We start from the raw sequence: 22,385 nt of genomic DNA on the forward strand, positions 1-22,385 counted from the left end.
TGTATGTGAATGTGTGTGAATGTGTGTGTGTGTGTGTGTGTGTGTGTGTGTGTGTGTGGCTGTGGCTGCAAAAAACAGTAAACAAACAGGGTGTCCATCAATCAGCTAAAACAAAATGGCCGAACAAATTGTGGTCCTTGGATGCAATAGAATATGACTGTTCTGTGAGAAACAGAGTAGGAGGAATTCAGAAGGGCACAGGGGAGAAGAGTGCAGCCGCCACGACCATTACCTCTCCTCTCGCTCGTTTCCACGCCCCTCCCTGTCTGGAAGCTGGCCCTCTCCCAGGTCTCCAGCACTCTCTTCCTCGCCAGACCTGGTGGCTATTTGTCCACCCACACGCTTCCTGGCCTCTCCTCCGGGGGGCTTGCAGACTCTGCCCACTCCCTGTGGGTGCCCTTCAGGGCTCTATCCTGGGCCCCCTCCTCTATTCTCTCTTGATGAACTCTTCAGCTCCCATCGATTTAATTATCATGTCTATGTAAATAAGTCCCCTCCCCTGAACCACACACACTGTCCTTGTCTCTGTTCCTCACCCATGACACTCCCTTTGCGCTGGCTGTCCCCTCTGCCTGAAATGCCCTTTCCTCTTCATCCTTGTCTCAGAATTCCTAGTTCACTTCAAAGCCCAGGGCAAGCAGGGCCTTCTCACAAAGCCTTTTCAGCTTGCCTACACACAAGTTACTTTGTAACTATTTTGTATCTACCTATGTATGCACCTGTATCCCCCTGTGCAGACTGTCAGCTCCCTGAAGGCAAGGACTGACTTCACTTTTGTCTGTGCCCAGCATAGCATCTAACATGCTTGTAGGATAGCTTGACCCAAGAGAAAGAAAACAAAACAGAGAGACATAAGAATTCCGATTACTACAACGACCAGGAATTGTAGCTCCAGAGGAAAGACTGTGAAATCTACCTGACCCTCCTTTCACAGGGATGGGCGGTAAGCTCCTCAGCCACTTTGGACAGAGCCAATGGGCTGCTTTGTTCGGCTCATCGACACTTCTGTGTTACAGGAGAGGGATGGGGAGAGGGTGCAGTCAATACACCTACTTTAGAAACAAATTGTAAACAGCCTGCAGTTTGGGGCTTAAGAGTGACCTCATTTTAAAACCTTTAGTTGGTTCATTTGAATGTTTACATTTATTGATGGTCACAGAGTTTATAGAGAGAAATTCTCAGACCCAAAAAGTGTAAAACAGGACAGAAATAGAAGCAATGATTTTCGTCATTGTCATTCTTCCTAATGCAAGATGAGTGTCAGCATCGGAAATGGAGAAGCAGATCCTTGAAAAGAAGAGATGGGCTGTATGGGATGATAGAAGCCCAGTGGATAGAGTGGAGGACCTGGCATCCGATCCCAGCTCTGTGGTTTCCTAGCTGTGTGACTGGGCCAAGTACTCTCCTTGCCTATCCACAATGTCATCCTTGGGCTGGCTTCTAAGGTCCCTTCCAGCTCTAAATGATCACCTAGTTTACTAGAACTCAGCTTGGGTGCACCTACTTGGGCCCTACAATAGTCTTCCTAGCAGAGGACTGGAGGCGTCCTGGGGCCAAACAGGGACCGTGCTATCATGGGCTCCACTCCCTCTATTTCTAATTCAACTGACTACAAAAAGATGCCCTGGGGGTACATTTCATGCTCCTTGCCAAAACCACTAACTATAGTTGTGTCTGAAGAGAGGCTTCCCCCAACTTCTGACATTGTGGGCTTCTATGAAGGTCCCTTTTTTGTAAACCCCCAAAACCCTCCCTCTAATTGGTTCATGTTCCTGTCTGTCACAAACTCGGCGGCCCAGCTTGGAACATGAGACCTTAAAGCAACCTGGGCTTTACTATTCGAACTTAGACAAGTTGCTTGGCCTTTCTGGGCCTACGGACTGTTCCCACCTCCAAGTTTTTGCTGCTTCCCCACCCTCCACCTTGGCATGGAATCCAGAGACACAAGGCATCCAGATTACTTGTTAGCGGCTTTATTTCCATTTTACAGCATGAATTTTCTTACATTCTGAATTAATTTGGCATTAAAGTGCTGGATTCTTAATCAGGTAATATTTGTTAAAAAGCATCCATGACAAATATCAGAAAAGTGGCAGTCACTGGTAAAAACATCTCATATAGTACAAAGTATGTAAACCCCAGTCAAGCGGGTCAGTCACAATAAGCGAGAAGCTATCTAACCCCCTCTCACCAGGAACACCCAAAATCGGTCAGAATTACCAGCTTGGGGGGAGATCTGATGTGCTAAAGGGCACCATCACCACCTCCCCCCCAACCAAAAAAAAATAAAAACCAATTTTCCTGGGGAAGACTTCTCTGCCATCCTGGTGTGTGTCCGATAGGACAATTTTGGAATATTATCCATCCTAAGAGGCCAAAATGGAAGTCTCACCCCCCATCCCACCCCTACTCCCATCCCACCCTCCTATCCCTTGCAAACAAAAGCCTACCCCCCAAAAAAAGGCATTCAGATGGATGTCAGATTTCTATGACCCCAACACTGAAAAGATTCCATAAAAATGAAAGTGATAAACACAAGGCTTGCTTAGTAAACAGATGCTCTCAGCGTTTAATGAGCAAACTGAAATCTTAAGAAGGCAAATACTGCTTAATTTGCAGATAGGATGGATTGGAAAATAAAAAAAAAAATTCACCTCCTTTTGTCGTTATCATCCCAGCCCGACTCTTCACCCTAACCTGGGGTCAGGCCAAGTGCCAGCCGGGCCTCCATTTCAATCACTGATTTCGACCTTGAGTCAATCTTTGGAAGTTTATATACAAACACACAGAAGCCTACCTACTGCAAACCTATATTTATATATATATACACGTGCACACATACAAAGGGCCTTTTCTCTTACTTTTTGGAAACAGTCAACTCCATCTCTGGTGACTGTATGCCCATCTTTGTCCCGCTGTCATTACTCGATGATGAAGACAGCCTGGACTTCTTGGAGGCCAGGGACACCCCACTTCCCTGGAGCTTCCCAGCCTCTTCATCACTCCCGGTGACTTCATAGTGACCTTTGCTCTTTGACCCCAGCCCACCAAAGGTGCCAAACTTCAGTTTGCCATGTTTCCCTTTGACCTTTCCACCCTCGACGGACACTTCCCCACTTCCAAACTCAAGGGTGCCTGTAGGGGTGACTGGAGCAGAATGCTCCCTCTCATCACTGAAGGAACTGGACCGGTGACGGGGCTTTTTGCTCTTAAAGAAGGAGAACTTGCCTTTTGGTGAGGATGCCTCTGCCTCGAGCTCCCCATCCAAGGAGCCCAAGCTGGCCTTAGAGCTCTTGAGGTCTCCTTTGGAGCCGGACATAGACACTTCTGGGGAGCTTGTGGCACTGCCCTTGCCTTTGGCTTTGGAAAAAGTAAATTTGGGCATTCTGATTTTGGACTTTTTGAGTTTGATGTCCGCCTCCTCCCACTCCCCTTCGTCAGCTGCAGCCTGAATGCCGCCTTCCACTTTCGGGAAGTTCACATCCACCCCCACTTCTCTGCCCACTAGCTCCCGTTCTGAGGACGTAAACTTGGGGATCTTCATCTTGGGGAATGTCACTCTTCCAGAGACACTTTCCAGGTGAACTTGAGGGCCAGACACACCCACTCCAGGACCCTGAAGTCCCACCTGGCCTCCCTTAATACCTCCTTCTACCTTTGGTCCTGAAACATGGATCCCCCCAGCCAGCTTTGGCACACCCAGGTCCAGAGCAGAAGAAACCTGGGGCCCTTTCCATTCTCCACCCACACCCTTTATGTTCACGTGTCCTCCCCCTACGCTGAGGTCTGGAGCTTTGACACCTCCAGAAACATCCACACCACCTTGGATTTTCGGTCCCTTCAAACCAATCCCCCCTAGGTCTGATACCGAGACCTCGGGTGAAGAGAGATTGAATGCAGGTCCCTGGAGGCTCACATCAGGAGCTTCCCCATGAAGACCAATGCCTGAACCCGAAAGTTTCCCCAATGGGAGTTTGACATTCACATCTGGCAGCTCTGCTTCACATCTGGGCAACTTGACATCAGGCATCTGGATACTGCCTTCCAAGCCTTTGACGTTGATGCCCCCAAGACCCACTCCCACAGCAGGACCCTTGATATCACCGCTGGCCCCGAAGCCGCCTTTCATTTTTGGTCCTTCCAAGTTAAAGTCCACATCAGATGAGATCTGAGGCCCTTTCATGTCCACACCTCTGAGGCGAACATCCATCCCAGGCCCCTTCAGCTCTGGCCCTGTGACATTCACGTCCTGGTTAGACCCTTGAGAGGAGATGCCGAATTGGGGCAGCTTCATTTGGGGGAGTTTAATAGCTCCCCCCGGTGCCTCCAAACCGACAGCTGGGGCCTCCACCGACACTTTGGGACCCTTGATGTCACCAGCTAGACCCAAGTCTCCCTTCAGGTTTGGTCCCTTCAGATTCACATCGGCCATGCCGACGTTCAATTTTGGAGTCTCTAAATTGATGTCGACACCAGGCACTTTCACTCCTCCCTCTGCAGAAAATCTGCCACCACCTTCCATCTTCAATTTCCCACCAGCTCCTTTGAGGTCAAGGCCTGGGGTGTCCACACTCACCTTGGGACCCACAACACCCCCAGAAACATCCAGGTCTCCCTTCAGCTTTGGTCCTTTCAAATTCAAGTCAAGATCCGGCCCAGAGAGGTTCATTGAAGGCACATTTCCGTGGGGTCCTCTCAGTGTTACATCAGGCCCTTCAAACTTGAGGTTAGGGGCACTCACACCTCCTTCAAGAGAGGGGAGCTGGCCATGAAAATCAGCTCCCCCACCCTCCACCTTCAGACCAGGTACTCCAATCTTGGGCAAGGAAAACTTAGGGAACTGGATTTTTACATCTGAACCCTTCAGATCAACATCTGGTCCTTCCAACTCCACTTTGGGGACATCACCCTTTATATTTGGTCCTTTCAAGCTGACATTCACATCAGGGATAGATACTTGAGGAGATGAGATGCCAAAGGAGGGAGCTTTCACTCTGGCATCAGGGACTTCAATGTTGATATCAGAGGCATCCAAGTTGGCTTGGACACTGGGCACCTTCAGATCTCCCTCTATCTTTGGCCCTGAGAAATCGATGCTCCCACCTGGCCCCTTGAACTTTGGTGCCTTCAGATGGATGTCAGGCCCTTCCACGTTGGCACTAGGAAGACTCCCACTCAGGCCAACAGACCCAGCCTCCAGCCCAGGTCCCTTGAGCCCTGCTTTAATTCCGGGAGATGAAACTTCCAGTCCGGGTGTTTGGATCTCTCCTTCCAGTTTGGGGCTGGGAAGTGGGGCCTCTGCTTTGAACTTGGGAGATTTGATATCAAATTCTACATCAGGGAAGTACATTTTCCCAAACATCGGCTTCTTAGTCTTGGGAGATTTCACATCCACCTTAAGAGAAGCATCGGGAGCTGCCACGTTGACGTCTAGGTCTGGAGTTTTGAGACTGGCATCAATTTCACCCTCAGGGGCATTCAAATCAAATCCCTGTTTTTTGGCCTTGATTTTAGGGCCACTCATATGGATCCTAGGCATTTTAAACTTCATTTTCTTGCCCTTCCCGCTGACGCTGATATCTGGAGACTCGACGTTCAGTCCTGCTTCCGGAACGGTGACGTCTACTGAAGGGGACTTGATGTCTGCCTTTGGGCCTTTAGCCCCAAAGCCAAATTTAGGTTTCTTAAATTTTGGCATTTTAACATCTGGCCCCTCAATGTTCAGGTCCGGGCTCTCAACATTCAAACTTGGTGTTTCCAGATCCACCGTGGGGCCCGTCAGGTACAATTCACCACCTTCTATCTTGGGACCAGACATGCCAAACTTAGGTGACTTGAGATGCAAGTCCACATCAGGAGCAGATACTTTAGGCCCAGAAACGTCTAGTGATGGCATTTTCAAGCCTGGGCCACTTAATTTGGCATCAGGGCCTTGGAGATCCAAACTGGGACCCTGAAAGTCAACTTCAGGACCCTTCAGATTACCTTCAAGCTTAGGAACAGACACGTCAAAATCTCCCTTTAATTTGGGCCCTTTCAGATGCAAGTCAACATCAGGCATAGAGATCTTGGGGGCCTTGATGTTCATCTCAGGCATCTTGAACTTGGGACCCTTCAGTTTCCCTTCGGGCCCTTCAATACTTAGATCAGGGGCCTCGATGTCCACCTTGGGGCCTGAAATGTCAATGTCTGCCTTGGGCAGGCTCACATCCACCTCTGGGCCTTCTCCTTTGAACCCTGGCATGCTGAATTTGGGCATCTTCACCTTGGGCATTTTTAAGTTCCAATCCGGCCCATGGACATCCACATCTGGGGCACTGACATCCACTTTGGGGCCCTTGATGTCAAGCTCAGGGCCTTTCAGATCCCCCTCCACCTTGGGAAGGGACACATCCACATCTCCCTTCACCTTAGGGCCTTTCAGGTTCAAGTCAAAGTCGGGCATGGAGATCTTGGGGGCATGGAAATGCATGTCTGGCATCTTGAACTTGGGCCCTTTCAGCTTTCCTTCTGGGCCTTCAATGTCCACATCTGGAACATCAATGTCCACTTTGGGGCCTTTGATGTCAAGCTCAGGGCCTTTCAGATCCCCCTCCACCTTGGGAAGGGACACATCCACATCTCCCTTCACTTTGGGGCCTTTCAGATGCAAGTCCAAGTCAGGCATGGAGATCTTGGGGGCCTTGATGTTCATCTCAGGCATCTTGAACTTGGGGCCTTTGATCTTCCCCTCTGGGCCTTCTATACTCACATCTGGAGCCTCAATGTTCACCTTGGGACCAGATATGTCAATGTCTGCCTTGGGCAGGCTCACATCCACCTCTGGGCCCTCTCCTTTGAACCCTGGCATGCTGAATTTGGGCATCTTCACCTTGGGCATTTTCAAGTTCCAATCTGGCCCATGGACGTCCACATCTGGGGCACTGACATCCACTTTGGGGCCTTTGACATCAAGCTCAGGGCCCTTCAGATCCCCCTCTATCTTGGGAAGGGACACATCTACATCTCCCTTTACCTTAGGGCCTTTCAGGTTCAGATCCACATCTGGCATAGAGATTTTGGGGGCCTTGAGATGCAGGTCAGGCATTTTGAACTTGGGGCCCTTCAGCTTTCCTTCTGGGCCATGAATGTCAAGGTCAGGTGTATCTATGTCCAATTTGGGGCCCTTGATGTCAAGCTCAGGGCCTTTCAGATCCCCCTCCACCTTGGGAAGGGATACATCTACATCTCCCTTTACCTTAGGGCCTTTCAGGTTCAGGTCCACATCTGGCATAGAGATTTTGGGTGCCTTGAGATGCAGGTCAGGCATTTTGAACTTGGGGCCCTTCAGCTTTCCTTCTGGGCCTGAATGTCAAGGTCAGGTGTATCTATGTCCAATTTGGGGCCCTTGATATCCACTTGAGGACCTCTCAGATCACTTTCCACTTTGGGCAGAGACAGATCCACATCTCCCTTCATCTTGGGGCCTTTCAGGTTCAAGTCAATTTCACTCATGGAAATCTGGGGGGTCTTGAAATGCACATCAGGCATGTGGAATTTAGGACCCTTCAGTTTCCCCTCGGGACCCTCAATGTCCAGCTCAGGACCTTTAAAATCCATGTGGGGTCCTTTGAGGTCTCCTTCCACCTTGGGAAGGGACACATCCACATCTCCCTTCACCTTAGGGCCTTTCAGGTTCAAGTCAAAGTCGGGCATGGAAGATTTAGGGGCATGGAAATGCATGTCTGGCATCTTGAACTTGGGCCCTTTCAGCTTTCCTTCTGGGCCTTCAATGTCCACATCTGGAACATCAATGTCCACTTTGGGGCCTTTGATGTCAAGCTCAGGGCCTTTCAGATCCCCTTCCACCCTGGGAAGGGACACATCCACATCTCCCTTCACTTTGGGGCCTTTCAGATGCAAGTCAAAATCGGGCATGGAGATCTTGGGGGCCTTGATGTTCATCTCAGGCATCTTGAACTTGGGACCCTTCAGTTTCCCTTCGGGCCCTTCAATACTTAGATCAGGGGCCTCGATGTCCACCTTGGGGCCTGAAATGTCAATGTCTGCCTTGGGCAGACTCACATCCACCTCTGGGCCTTCTCCTTTGAACCCTGGCATGCTGAATTTGGGCATCTTCACCTTGGGCATTTTCAAGTTCCAATCTGGCCCATGGACGTCAACATCTGGGGCACTGACATCTACTTTGGGGCCTTTGATGTCAAGCTCAGGGCCTTTCAGATCCCCCTCCACCTTGGGAAGGGACACATCCACATCTCCCTTTACCTTAGGGCCTTTCAGGTTCAGATCCACATCTGGCATAGAGATTTTGGGGGCCTTGAGATGCAGGTCAGGCATTTTGAACTTGGGGCCCTTCAGCTTTCCTTCTGGGCCATGAATGTCAAGGTCAGGTGTATCTATGTCCAATTTGGGGCCCTTGATATCCACTTGAGGACCTTTCAGATCACCTTCCACTTTGGGCAGAGACAGATCCACATCTCCCTTCATCTTGGGGCCTTTCAGGTTCAAGTCAATATCAGGCATAGAGATCTTGGGGGCCTTGAAGTGCATGTCAGGCATCTTGAATTTGGGGCCCTTCAGCTTTCCTTCTGGCCCTTCAATGTCCACATTTGGAACATCAATGTCCACTTTAGGCCCAGAAATATCAACATCTGCTTTGGGCAGACTCACATCCATATCTGGGCCCTCCCCCTTGAAGCCTGGCATGCTGAACTTAGGCATCTTCATCTTGGGCATCTTGAGGTTCCAATCTGGCCCATGGACATCCACATCTGGGGCACCGATATCCACGTTAGGGCCCTTGATGTCCACATCAGGAACCTTCACCTCACCTTCTATCTTGGGCACAGACACATCCACATCTCCTTTCACTTTGGGGCCTTTCAGATTCAAGTCAAAATCGGGCATGGAGATCTTGGGGGCCTTGATGTTCATCTCAGGCATCTTGAACTTGGGGCCTTTGATCTTCCCCTCTGGACCTTCTAGAGTCACATCTGGAGTCTCGATGTCCACCTTGGGGCCTGAAATGTCAATGTCTGCCTTGGGCAGGCTCACATCCACCTCTGGGCCTTCTCCTTTGAACCCTGGCATGCTGAATTTGGGCATCTTCACCTTGGGCATTTTTAAGTTCCAATCTGGCCCATGGACATCCACATCTGGGGCACTGACATCCACTTTGGGGCCCTTGATGTCAAGCTCAGGGCCTTTCAGATCCCCCTCCACCTTGGGAAGGGACACATCCACATCTCCCTTCACCTTAGGGCCTTTCAGGTTCAAGTCAAAGTCGGGCATGGAGATCTTGGGGGCATGGAAATGCATGTCTGGCATCTTGAACTTGGGCCCTTTCAGCTTTCCTTCTGGGCCTTCAATGTCCACATCTGGAACATCAATGTCCACTTTGGGGCCTTTGATGTCAAGCTCAGGGCCTTTCAGATCCCCCTCCACCTTGGGAAGGGACACATCCACATCTCCCTTCACTTTGGGGCCTTTCAGATGCAAGTCCAAGTCAGGCATGGAGATCTTGGGGGCCTTGATGTTCATCTCAGGCATCTTGAACTTGGGGCCTTTGATCTTCCCCTCTGGACCTTCTAGAGTCACATCTGGAGTCTCGATGTCCACCTTGGGGCCTGAAATGTCAATGTCTGCCTTGGGCAGGCTCACATCCACCTCTGGGCCTTCTCCCTTGAACCCAGGCACGCTGAATTTGGGCATCTTCATCTTGGGCATCTTCACATTAAAGTCTGGGCCATGGACATCCATATCAGGTGCTTCAAGATGTACTTCTGGTGTCTTAAGATCTACTTTAGGACCTTTCAAATCACCTTCCAAGGTTGGGCCCACAACATCCAGGTCTCCCTTCACTTTGGGGCCCTTCAGATTTAACTCTACATCTGGCATCGAGACCTTGGGTGAAGAAATGCTCAGAAAGGGCATTTTGAACTTTGGGCCTTTTGCTTTGCCCTGCACCTCCACATCAGGGGCATGTATATCCACTTTGGGGCCTGAAATGTCAACATCTGGCTTCTTGAGTTTGGCATCTACCTCCGGGGTTTGAACTTTGGGGCCTGAGAAGTGAAACTTGGGAAGCTTGAAACGTGATTTCTTTGATTTCCCCTCAATGTTGACTTTAGGGGCTGCAATGTCAACCTCTGGGCCCTTTAAGTCCACTTTGGGACCTTTGATGTCACCTTCTAATTTGGGCGCAGAGATATCAACATCTCCCTTGATTTTGGGGCCTTTCAAATTGAGATCTATCTCTGGCATGGAAATCTTGGGCATGTTGACTTGCATGTCGGGCATCTTGAGTTTTGGACCTTTGCCGTGGATGTCAATATCTGGGGCATCAATGTCCACCTTGGGGCCTTTGATGTCAAGAGATGGCCCTTTCAAATCACCCTCTACCTTTGGAAGGGTCACATCCACATCACCTTTAATTTTAGGACCCTTAAGATTGAGGTCCAAGTCTGGCATTGAGATCTTGGGAGCCTTAATATTCATCTCAGGCATTTTAAATTTGGGGCCTTTCACTTTTGCATCTGGACCCTCAATGTTAATGTCAGGAGCCTCAATGTCCACCTTGGGTCCAGAAAGGTCAATGTCTGCTTTGGGAAGATTCACATCTACATCTGGTCCCTCTCCCTTGAACCCTGGCATGCTGAACTTGGGCATCTTCATCTTGGGCATTTTCAAATTCCAATCTGGGCCATGGACATCCACATCTGGAGCACTGATGTCCACTTTGGGGCCTTTGATGTTCACATCTGGAACTTCCACCTCACCTTCTATCTTGGGCACAGACACATCTACATCTCCCTTGACTTTAGGGCCTTTCAGATTCAAGTCAAAATCGGGCATGGAAATCTTGGGGGCCTTGATGTTCATCTCAGGCATCTTGAACTTGGGGCCTTTGATCTTCCCCTCTGGGCCTTCTATACTCACATCTGGAGCCTCGATGTCCACCTTGGGGCCTGAAATGTCAATGTCTGCTTGGGCAGGCTCACATCCACCTCTGGGCGCTCCCCTTTGAACCCTGGCATGCTGAACTTGGGCATCTTCACCTTGGGCATTTTCAAGTTCCAATCTGGCCCATGGACATCCACATCTGGAGCACTGATGTCCACCTTAGGACCCTTCAGTTCTACATCTGGCACTTTCATCTCCCCTTCCACTTTGGGCAGAGAAACATCCACATCTCCTTTCACTTTGGGACCTTTCAGATTCAAGTCAAAATCGGGCATGGAGATCTTGGGGGCCTTGATGTTCATCTCAGGCATCTTGAACTTGGGGCCTTTGATCTTCCCCTCTGGACCTTCTAGAGTCACATCTGGAGTCTCGATGTCCACCTTGGGGCCTGAAATGTCAATGTCTGCCTTGGGCAGGCTCACATCCACCTCTGGGCCTTCCCCTTTGAACCCTGGCATGCTGAATTTGGGCATCTTCACCTTGGGCATTTTCAAGTTCCAATCTGGCCCATGGATGTCCACATCTGGGGCACTGACATCCACTTTGGGGCCTTTGATGTCAAGCTCAGGGCCTTTGATGTCCCCTTCCAACTTAGGGACTGAAACATCTACATCTCCTTTTACTTTGGGGCCTTTCAAATTAAGGTCAATTTCTGGCATTGATATCTTTGGGGTTTTAAAATGTATATCAGGCATCTTAAACTTGGGACTTTTCCACTTCCCTTCTGGCCCTTCAATATTCACATCTGGAGCCTCAACTTCCACATTAGGTCCTGTAATGTCAACATCTGCCTTGGGCAGGCTCACATCCACCTCAGGACCCTCTCCTTTGAAGCCTGGCATGCTGAATTTGGGCATCTTCACCTTGGGCATTTTCAAGTTCCAGTCTGGCCCATGGATGTCCACATCTGGGGCACTGATGTCTACTTTGGGGCCTTTGATGTCAAGCTCAGGGCCCTTCAGATCTCCTTCCAGCTTTGGCCCAGAGATATCCACATCTCCTTTCATTTTGGGGCCTTTCAGATTAAGGTCCACATCAGGCATAGACATTTTCGGAGCCTTGATGTGCATGTCAGGCATTTTGAACTTGGGACCTTTGATCTTTCCCTCAGGGGCCTCAACGCTCACATCTGGAACATCAATGTCCACCTTAGGCCCAGAAATGTCAATATCAGCTTTGGGCAGGCTCACATCCACATCTGGGCCCTCCCCCTTAAAGCCTGGCATGCTGAACTTGGGCATCTTCATCTTGGGCATCTTCAAATTCCACTCGGGCCCATGGACGTCCACATCTGGGGCGCTGACATCCACTTTGGGGCCCTTGATGTCCACATCAGGAACCTTCACCTCACCTTCTATCTTGGGCACAGACACATCCACATCTCCCTTCACTTTGGGGCCTTTCAGATGCAAGTCAAAATCGGGCATGGAGATCTTGGGGGCCTTGATGTTCATCTCAGGCATCTTGAACTTGGGGCCTTTGATCTTCCCCTCCGGGCCTTCTAGAGTCACATCAGGTGCATCAATATCCACTTTGGGCCCTGAAATATTAATATCTCCTTTGGGCAGGCTCACATCCACATCTGGGCCTTCCCCCTTGAACCCTGGCATGCTGAACTTGGGCATCTTCATCTTGGGCATCTTGAGGTTCCACTCAGGCCCATGGACATCCACATCTGGGGCATTAATGTCCAACTTGGGCCCCTTGATGTCCACATCAGGCACCTTCACCTCACCTTCTATCTTGGGTATAGACACATCCACATCCCCCTTCATTTTGGGGCCTTTCAAATGTAGATCCACATCTGGCATGGAGATCTTGGGGGCCTTGAAGTGCATGTCGGGCATCTTAAATTTTGGACCTTTCCACTTGCCTTCAGGACCTTCAACATTCACATCTGGCATGTCAACATCCAATTTGGGACCTTTAACATCTAATTCTGGACCTTCTATTTTGGGCACAGAAACATCAACATCTCCTTTGATCTTAGGGCCCTTCAAGTTGAAATCCACATCTGGCATGGAGATCTTGGGGGCCTTGAAGTGCATGTCGGGCATCTTGAACTTGGGGCCCTTCAGCTTGGCATCTGGGCACTCCAGGTCCACATCGGGCACCTCGACATCCACACTGGGACCCTTGATATCTCCCTCCAGCTTGGGCACAGACACGTCTACATCCCCCTTCACTTTGGGGCCTCTCAAATGCAGGTCCACATCTGGCATGGAGATCTTGGGGGCCTTGAAGTGCATGTCGGGCATCTTGAACTTGGGACCCTTCAGTTTGGCATCTGGGCACTCTAAATCCACATCTGGAACATCAATGTCCACCTTGGGCCCAGAAATGTCAACATCTGCTTTAGGTAGGCTCACATCCACATCTGGGCCCTCCCCCTTGAAGCCTGGCATACTGAACTTGGGCATCTTCATCTTGGGCATCTTCAAATTCCACTCAGGTCCATGGACATCCACATCTGGGGCACTGACATCCACTTTGGGGCCTTTAATATCCACATCAGGCACCTTCACATCACCTTCAATCTTGGGCACAGACACATCCACATCCATGTCTCCCTTCACTTTAGGGCCTCTCAAATGCAGGTCCACATCTGGCATGGAGATCTTGGGGGCCTTGAAGTGCATGTCGGGCATCTTGAACTTGGGGCCCTTCAGCTTAGCATCTGGGCACTCCAGGTCCACATCAGGCACCTCGACATCCACATTGGGACCCCTGATATCTCCCTCCAACTTGGGCACAGACACGTCTACATCCCCCTTCACTTTGGGGCCTCTCAAATGCAGGTCCACATCTGGCATGGAGATCTTGGGGGCCTTGAAGTGCATGTCGGGCATCTTGAACTTGGGGCCCTTCAGCTTGGCATCTGGGCACTCCAGGTCCACATCGGGCACCTCGACATCCACACTGGGACCTTTGATATCTCCCTCCAACTTGGGCACAGACACATCTACATCCCCCTTCACTTTGGGGCCTCTCAAATGCAGGTCCACATCTGGCATGGAGATCTTGGGGGCCTTGAAGTGCATGTCGGGCATTTTGAACTTGGGGCCCTTCAGTTTGGCATCTGGCCCTTCAATATTTACATCTGGTGCTTTAATGTCCACCTTGGGCCCAGAAATGTCAACATCTGCTTTAGGCAGGCTCACATCCACATCTGGGCCCTCCCCCTTGAACCCAGGCATGCTGAACTTGGGCATCTTCATCTTGGGCATCTTCAAATTCCACTCGGGCCCATGGACGTCCACATCTGGGGCACTAACATCCACTCTGGGGCCCTTGATGTCTACATCAGGAACCTTCACCTCACCTTCAATCTTGGGCACAGACACATCCACATCCATGTCTCCCTTCACTTTGGGGCCTCTCAAATGCAGGTCCACATCTGGCATGGAGATCTTGGGGGCCTTGAAGTGCATGTCGGGCATCTTGAACTTGGGGCCTTTTATCTTTCCTTCTGGACCTTCAAGATCAACATCCCCAATGTCCACATCCACCTTGGGGCCTTTTAAGTCAACTTTAGGACCTGCTAAGTCTCCTTCTACTTTGGGGAGAGAAACATCCAAATCACCCTTTAATTTGGGTGATTTCAAATTGAGTCCCACATCAGGCATAGATATTTTGTGTGTGTGGATATTCATGCTGGGCATCTTGAACTTGGGGCCTTTGATCTTCCCCTCTGGACCTTCTAGATTCACATCTGGAGCCTCAAGGTTCACCTTGGGGCCTGAGATGTTGATATCTGCCTTGGGAAGGTTGACATCCACATCTGGGCTCTCCCCCTTGAACCCTGGCATGCTGAACTTGGGCATTTTCATCTTGGGCATTTTCAGATGCCAGTCTGGTCCACGGACATCCACATCGGGGGCACTGATGTCTACCTCAGGACCTTTCAGTTCCACATCTGGCACCTCCATCTCACCTTCTATCTTTGGAGCCCTGACTTCATATTCTCCCTTCACCTTGGGACCTTTCAAATGCAAGCCAACATCTGGCATAGAGATCTTCTGAGGCTTTATGTTCATTTCAGGAAGCTTGAATTTGGGACTTTTAAATTTTGCATCTGGACCTTCAATATTCACACTTGGAGCATTTATATCCACCTTAGGCCCAGAAATATCAACATCTGCTTTGGGCAGGCTCACATCCACATCTGGACCCTCCCCCTTGAACCCAGGCATGCTGAACTTGGGCATCTTCATCTTGGGCATCTTCAAATTCCACTCGGGCCCATGGACATCTACATCTGGGGCGCTGACATCCACTTTGGGGCCCTTGATGTCTACATCAGGAACCTTCACCTCACCTTCTATCTTGGGCACAGACACATCCACATCCATGTCTCCCTTCACTTTGGGGCCTCTCAAATGCAGGTCCACATCTGGCATAGAGATCTTGGGGGCCTTGAAGTGCATGTCAGGCATCTTGAACTTGGGGCCCTTCAATTTCCCTTCTGGCCCTTCAATGTCCACATCTGGAACATCAATGTCCACCTTGGGCCCAGAAATGTCAACATCTGCTTTGGGCAGGCTCACATCCACATCTGGGCCTTCCCCCTTGAACCCAGGCATGCTGAACTTGGGCATCTTCATCTTGGGCATCTTCAAGTTCCACTCGGGCCCATGGACGTCCACATCTGGGGCATTAATGTCCAACTTGGGCCCCTTGATGTTCACGTCAGGAACCTTCACCTCACCTTCTATTTTGGGCACAGACACACCCACATCTCCCTTCATCTTGGGGCCTTTCAGGTTCAAGTCAATATCAGGCATAGAGATCTTGGGGGCCTTGAAGTGCATGTCAGGCATCTTGAATTTGGGGCCCTTCAATTTCCCTTCTGGCCCTTCAATATCCACATCTGGAATATCAATGTCCACTTTAGGCCCAGAAATGTCAACATCTGCTTTGGGCAGGCTCACATCCACATCTGGTCCTTCCCCCTTGAAGCCGGGCATACTGAACTTGGGCATCTTCATCTTGGGCATCTTCAAATTCCACTCAGGCCCAAGGACATCCAAATCTGGGGTGCTGACATCCACTTTGGGGCCCTTGATGTCTACATCAGGAACCTTCACCTCACCTTCTATCTTGGGCACAGACACATCCACATCCATGTCTCCCTTCACTTTGGGGCCTCTCAAATGCAGGTCCACATCTGGCATAGAGATCTTGGGGGCCTTGAAGTGCATGTCAGGCATCTTGAACTTGGGACCCTTCAGTTTGGCATCTGGGCACTCTAAGTCCACATCTGGAACATCAATGTCCACTTTGGGCCCAGAAATGTCAACATCTGCTTTAGGCAGGCTCACATCCACATCTGGGCCCTCCCCCTTGAACCCAGGCATGCTGAACTTGGGCATCTTCATCTTGGGCATCTTCAAATTCCACTCGGGCCCATGGACGTCCACATCTGGGGCACTAACATCCACTCTGGGGCCCTTGATGTCTACATCAGGAACCTTCACCTCACCTTCAATCTTGGGCACAGACACATCCACATCCATGTCTCCCTTCACTTTGGGGCCTCTCAAATGCAGGTCCACATCTGGCATGGAGATCTTGGGGGCCTTGAAGTGCATGTCGGGCATCTTGAACTTGGGGCCCTTCAATTTCCCTTCTGGCCCTTCAATGTCCACATCTGGAACATCAATGTCCACCTTAGGCCCAGAAATGTCAATATCAGCTTTGGGCAGGCTCACATCCACATCTGGGCCCTCCCCCTTAAAGCCTGGCATGCTGAACTTGGGCATCTTCATCTTGGGCATCTTCAAATTCCACTCGGGCCCATGGACGTCCACATCTGGGGTGCATCATCCACTCTGGGGCCCTTGATGTCTACATCAGGAACCTTCACCTCACCTTCAATCTTGGGCACAGACACACATCCACATCTCCCTTCACTTTGGGGCCTTTCAGGTTCAAGTCAATATCGGGCATGGAGATCTTGGGGGCCTTGAAGTGCATGTCAGGCTTCTTGAATTTGGGGCCCTTCAGTTTTCCTTCTGGCCCTTCAATGTCCACATCTGGAACATCAATGTCCACCTTGGGCCCAGAAATGTCAACATCTGCTTTGGGCAGGCTCACATCCACATCTGGTCCTTCCCCCTTGAAGCCTGGCATGCTGAACTTTGGCATCTTCACCTTGGGCATTTTCAGGTTCCACTCAGGCCCATGGATGTCCACATCTAGGGCACTGACATCCACTTTGGGGCTTTTCAGATCTCCTTCCAGTTTGGGAACTGAAACATCATATTCTCCCTTCACTTTGGGGGCTTTCACATGCAAATCCACATCTGGCATAGAAATCTTTGGGGCCTTAATATTCATCTCAGGCATTTTAAATTTAGGGCCTTTGACTTTCCCTTCTGGGCCTTCAATATTCACATCTGGAACATCAACGTCCACCTTGGGCCCGGAAATGTCAACATCTGCTTTAGGCAGGCTCACATCCACCTCTGGCCCCTCCCCCTTGAACCCTGGCACACTGAACTTGGGCATTTTCACTTTAGGCATCTTGAGGTTCCACTCTGGCCCATGGAGCTCCACATCTGGGGCGCTGACATCCATTTTGGCCCCTTTCAGTTCCACATCTGGAACTTTCCCCTCACCTTCTAGTTTGGGAGAGGTCACATCATATTCTCCCTTCACCTTGGGGCCCTTCAAATGGAAGTCTGGCATGGAAATCTTTGGGGTCTTGAAATTCATCTCAGGCATCTTAAACTTGGGACCCTTCAGTTTCCCTTCTGGGACCTCCACATTCACAGCTGGAGCTTCAATGTCCACTTTGGGCCCAGAAATATCAAGGTCTGCTTTGGGCAAGTTCACATCCACCTCGGGGCCCTCCCCCTTGAACCCTGGCACACTGAACTTGGGCATCTTCATCTTGGGCATCTTGACGTTCCACTCTGGCCCGTGGAGCTCCACATCCGGGGTGCTGACGTCCACTTTGGGGCCTTTCAGATCCCCTTCCAGTTTTGGGATGGTCACATCATATTCTCCTGTCACCTTTGTACCTTTGAGGTGCAGATCTACGTCTGGCATGGAGATCTTCGGGGCCTTGATATTCACATCTGGTACCTTGACCCCAGGCCCTTTCACTTTTTCCTCTGGGCCTCCAAGGTTGACCTGTGGGGCTGCAATGTCGATGCCAGGCCCTGAAACATTAATGTCTCCCTTGGGCAGGTTCACATTGACCTCTGGCCCCTCCCCCTTGATCCCTGGCACACTGAACTTGGGCATCTTCATCTTGGGCATATTCAGGTGCCACTCAGGCCCGTGTACATCCACATCTGGGGCACTGACGTCCACTCTGGGGCCTTTAATGTCTAGCTCAGGTCCTTTGACTTGCCCTTCTACTTTCGGGGAGGCGATGTCCACCTGGCCCTTTATTTTGGGGGCACCTACGTTCAGATCAACATCAGCCATGCTGATTTTGCAGGTCCCCATTTTCCCAGATGGACTGCCAATCTTGGGCCCGGTCAGGGACCCCTCTAGGCTGGGTGCCTTAACATCCACTGTCGGCTCTTTCATGATTATCTGAGGACCTTTTATATCCCCTTGTATTCCTGGACCTGACGCCTTCATATCCCCTTTAAATTTGGGGGACCTGAGGCTCAGGTCTACATCCTGCATGGAGATTTTAGGTTTCTGAATTATCATCTCTGGGGTCTTGAATTTAGGGTCTTTGATTTTCCCCTCGGGCCCACTGATGGATACTTCTGGCAAGCTGACATTTCCAGTGACACTGGGAAGGTTCACTTCTCCCTCGGGCAATGTTATGTCCACAGCAGCTCCTTCCCCTTTGGAACCAGACACAGAAAACTTGGGGACTTTCATCTGAGGCATCTTCAGTTTTCCACTGGCCCCATGAGGATCCATTTCTGGAGCTCCAAGTTCCACAGCAGGGCCTTTGATGCCAACGTGTCCTTTGGATGCGGAGACATCCAAGCCTCCAGCACCTGGAAGCACGATGCCTTTTGGGCCAAGGTCGCCCTCCAACGATGGGGTGGTGATTGTAGGACCCTTCAGCTTCCCTTTGACTCCCTCAACATGGACAGATGGAGCTGTGACTTCCAGTTTAGGACCCTGGACATTTCCGCTCACTGCCAAACCGGAACCATCACCCCCAGGCCCCACAGAGATGCCTGGTGAGCAGATGCCCAGGCCTGCCTCTGGGCCCTGGATCTCAGGTCCTGCTGCTGGGAAGCCAAACTTGGGTAACTTCATGGTGGGAATGTTTATGTTATCTATGGATGGGCGCTGGAGATCAACAGTCCCGCCTCCGAGGGAAGATGAAACTTCCACTCCTGGAACCCGGACCCCAGGGCCAGTGACAGATCCTCCTTTGCCTCCTAAGCCAACAGAAGCAGGGACGTTGGTATGAACAGAGACTTCTGGCTTTCCTTCCACCTTCAGGCCCTACCACTAGCGCCAGCACCCAAGCCTTGCAGCTGGATCCCAGGTGTGGTCACCTGGACCTTGGAGTGGCCAGCACCAGCGGCTTCAAGCCCTTGGAGCTCGGGTCCAGTCGCCCTAAAATCAACACTGTAGCCTGTGGTCTGAACGGCCATCCCAGGGCTCGGCGGCAGCCGAATCACGGTCTTCCCACGCTCGGTCTCCACGTCCGTCGTAGAGACTTCTGTCAGCTCGTGCCTTGGGATCTTGATCTTGAACTCGGGGCTGTTGATGTCAATCTCCCTGGCCCCCTCTCGGCCCGTCACATCCACGGTGTAGGCTGTGACCTTTCTGGTCACTGTGATGGTGCGGCTCTGGGTCTCCCCAAGCTCGCTGCCTTCTGCCCCGTCCTCCGACTTCAGTCGAGGCTTGATTTTTGTCATGTAGATCCGCTGGTAGTCCTCATCACCCCCGCTCTGCAGAAAGAGACACCGCGGCAAAGGTTGCAGCTGAGCCTGACTCCCAACCAGAGGCCAGCCAACCACCTGGTTTCCTGACCTCTGGAAGCATGGCCCCTCACGGAGCCCCGCAGAGCCCCGTGGGGAGATCCTCCAGGGGACAGAGCAGAGGCTGGGCTAGATGGGGCTGCTGGGAAGAAACGGGAGCCCAGGGCAGACCCTGATGTGGAAAGAGAAGAGCAAACTGGGAAAGAACCCAGGGAGAAGAGGTGGTGTCCGAGAGAAAAGGAAACTCACATCGCTGTGCAATCTAACCAATGTCCACCACCAACAGGCCAAAAACATGAGGAAATTCTAGTCAGCTGACCAAATCTGGCCAGAACCGAAGACACTGACAGGCCTATCCCAGCCAAATGCCAAGAGAGGTCTGCTTAGTCTGGGCTAGGGGACAAGTCATGTCGCAATTTGCATTTTTATAGCTAAATCTTCACTTTACGAGGAGAGTGCAAAAGTGTCCGTACATTGTTGAGGGACTGGCTGGCTGCTGAATGTGACCTCATGTCCCCCATTTCTCCTCTCCTGCACCATGCTGGCTGACAGACACCCTGGCTTCTCAAAGACTGTGCCCACAGAGCCCAAGCTCCAGCAAGTGCACGCTGGAAAGGCATCAAACGTGGGTCCCGGGATGCCAAGGTTTTTTGCTTTGGGAGCGTTGGGGGCATTGGGGGTTTGGTTTTTATTTTCGGGCTGCCTTTCTTTGAAAGCCCAATGCCTGCCACATAGTAGGGGCTTAATTCATGCTTGTTAACTAATTAACCCAGCTAAGCTCAGACAGCCAGCTTTGGCCACAGGGGACCTCTCAGCCCAAGTAACTCCTGAAGACCGCTTCCCACGCTGAGAAGGGCCAAGATCTGTGCTGCGGGATGGGCCCCACATGGATGAAACCACAGCTCCCCAAAACATCCAGACAAGTAGATCACAAGTGGCAGGCCGTCTGTGGGATAGTGGATGACCACTGGAGATCCTCACGGGACCAATATGGAACCAACAACTAAATGACCGACCTTGTGTAGGAGAGACTTGTCACCAGAAGCACGAGGCTTCCGGCCAACAGGTGATGAGTCTCTCCCGAGCTGGGTGTGTTTCAGATACATCTATGGATGTGTGTATTGCCTCTTCTAATAGAATATAAGCGTCCTGAGGGCAGGGACTCTCACTGTAGTCATTCTAACCCCAGCAAGCACTAGCACCTAGTAAGAGCTGCTTGAGAAATGCTTATAGATCAATTAGTTGATTGATTAAAGGGTATACCAGCTGTAGCTCCAATGGGGCACCCTTTGAGATTAGGACAGGCCAGCAAAGTGACCACATGAGCATGGCAGGGCTAAGAAGAGGGTGAGGAGAGACAGACAGATGAAGGAGACGGAGGAGCAGGGCCCTGGCGCCCAGGGGAGCTCAGGGGGCAGGGCTCAGAGAGATACTCACCAGCACCACCTCAGAGCACTGGGTGAAGGCGCTATCGTGGGACCAGGACTGGCCGGGCTCTGGGGAGCGGTCTCCCTTGCGGTGCAGCTTCAGGCCCACCGTGTGGTGCCCCATGGTATTCAGAAGCTGTGTCACCTCACCCGACTGCAGATTGTCGAAGTAGATGGTGGCCCCCACAATCTGGTCCCCTGGAGCAGAAGTTACAAGAAATGAACCCAAGAGCTGCAGGTGCTGGGGGAAGGGGGCAATTCCCCGAGGTAGGGGCCACCTCTCCCTCTCTCTCGAGTGTGCCCACCCTGAGCCCCACTTCTCTTCCTGGCCCATTCCCCTGCCTCGAAGCAGCCAGCAGCCGGCTCTTACCCTCCTTGACCACACCCGTGCGTGCCGCAGGGGAATTCTGCACGACTTGCTGAACAAAGACGCCATCATCTGTCTGCTCGATGGTTAGGCCGTGGGAACCACTGCCCTGCCAGTTGGGCAAGAGCAGCTCCCTCGTGGCTTCTTCTTCCTTCTCCATCTGCAGCATCAACGAGATGGGCACAGGGTGATCAAGACCAAGGATCTGCCCTGGCTAAGCGTTCCAGTTCAATTCGACAAACATTTATTAGGCACCTACTGTGTGAAAGGCCCCACGTCAGGTGCTGGGAGTACAAAGACAAAAGTGAAAGGGTCCCTACCCTCAGGGAGCTTCTGTTCTTCCGATGCAGGAACTCTACTGACCAAGAGCCCCCCCTCCCCCACCAGGAGATGTGACAATTGTGATATGCTAATAGGATCTCAGAATTTAGAACTGGGTGAGGTCTTGAAGGAGGCAGGGTGGTATAATGGATGACAGCTGGCCCCAAACTCTAGGAAGATCTGGGTTCAAGTCCTGCCCTTGACCCAGACTGGCTGTGTGGCCCTGGACAAGTCACTCAAACTCTTCACCCTCTAGGCAACTAAGACCAAAAGTTGAAAAGGTGGCAACCTGCATTGGTAGAAGGAGTTGCCTCTTCTTGGAGTCCCCTAGATCAATGGAATTGAAGGGCTAGTGGCCATCCCTACCCCTGTGGGACTTCACAGGCCATCTCGTCC

At 51.3% G+C, this 22,385-nt stretch overlaps 1 protein-coding gene across 1 annotated transcript in view; it reads right to left on the minus strand.

Annotated features, from left to right (window-relative positions):
* Positions 1-1,957: 1,957 nt before the first annotated feature.
* Positions 1,958-22,385, minus strand: part of AHNAK (AHNAK nucleoprotein) — a 37,806-nt gene continuing 17,378 nt past the window's right edge. Inside the window, 8 exon segments of the mRNA XM_078148903.1 lie at positions 1,958-7,344; positions 7,347-10,985; positions 10,988-16,786; positions 16,789-16,855; positions 16,858-19,394; positions 19,397-19,844; positions 21,312-21,499; positions 21,672-21,828. Coding sequence (XP_078005029.1) covers positions 2,858-7,344; positions 7,347-10,985; positions 10,988-16,786; positions 16,789-16,855; positions 16,858-19,394; positions 19,397-19,844; positions 21,312-21,499; positions 21,672-21,828 — 17,322 coding nt within the window. The 3' untranslated portion in view covers positions 1,958-2,857.

The sequence above is a fragment of the Phascolarctos cinereus genome, unplaced genomic scaffold (genome assembly GCF_003287225.1).
Source record: "Phascolarctos cinereus isolate Bilbo 61053 unplaced genomic scaffold, phaCin_HiC Scaffold_9;HRSCAF=440, whole genome shotgun sequence".
NCBI lineage: Eukaryota > Metazoa > Chordata > Mammalia > Diprotodontia > Phascolarctidae > Phascolarctos > Phascolarctos cinereus.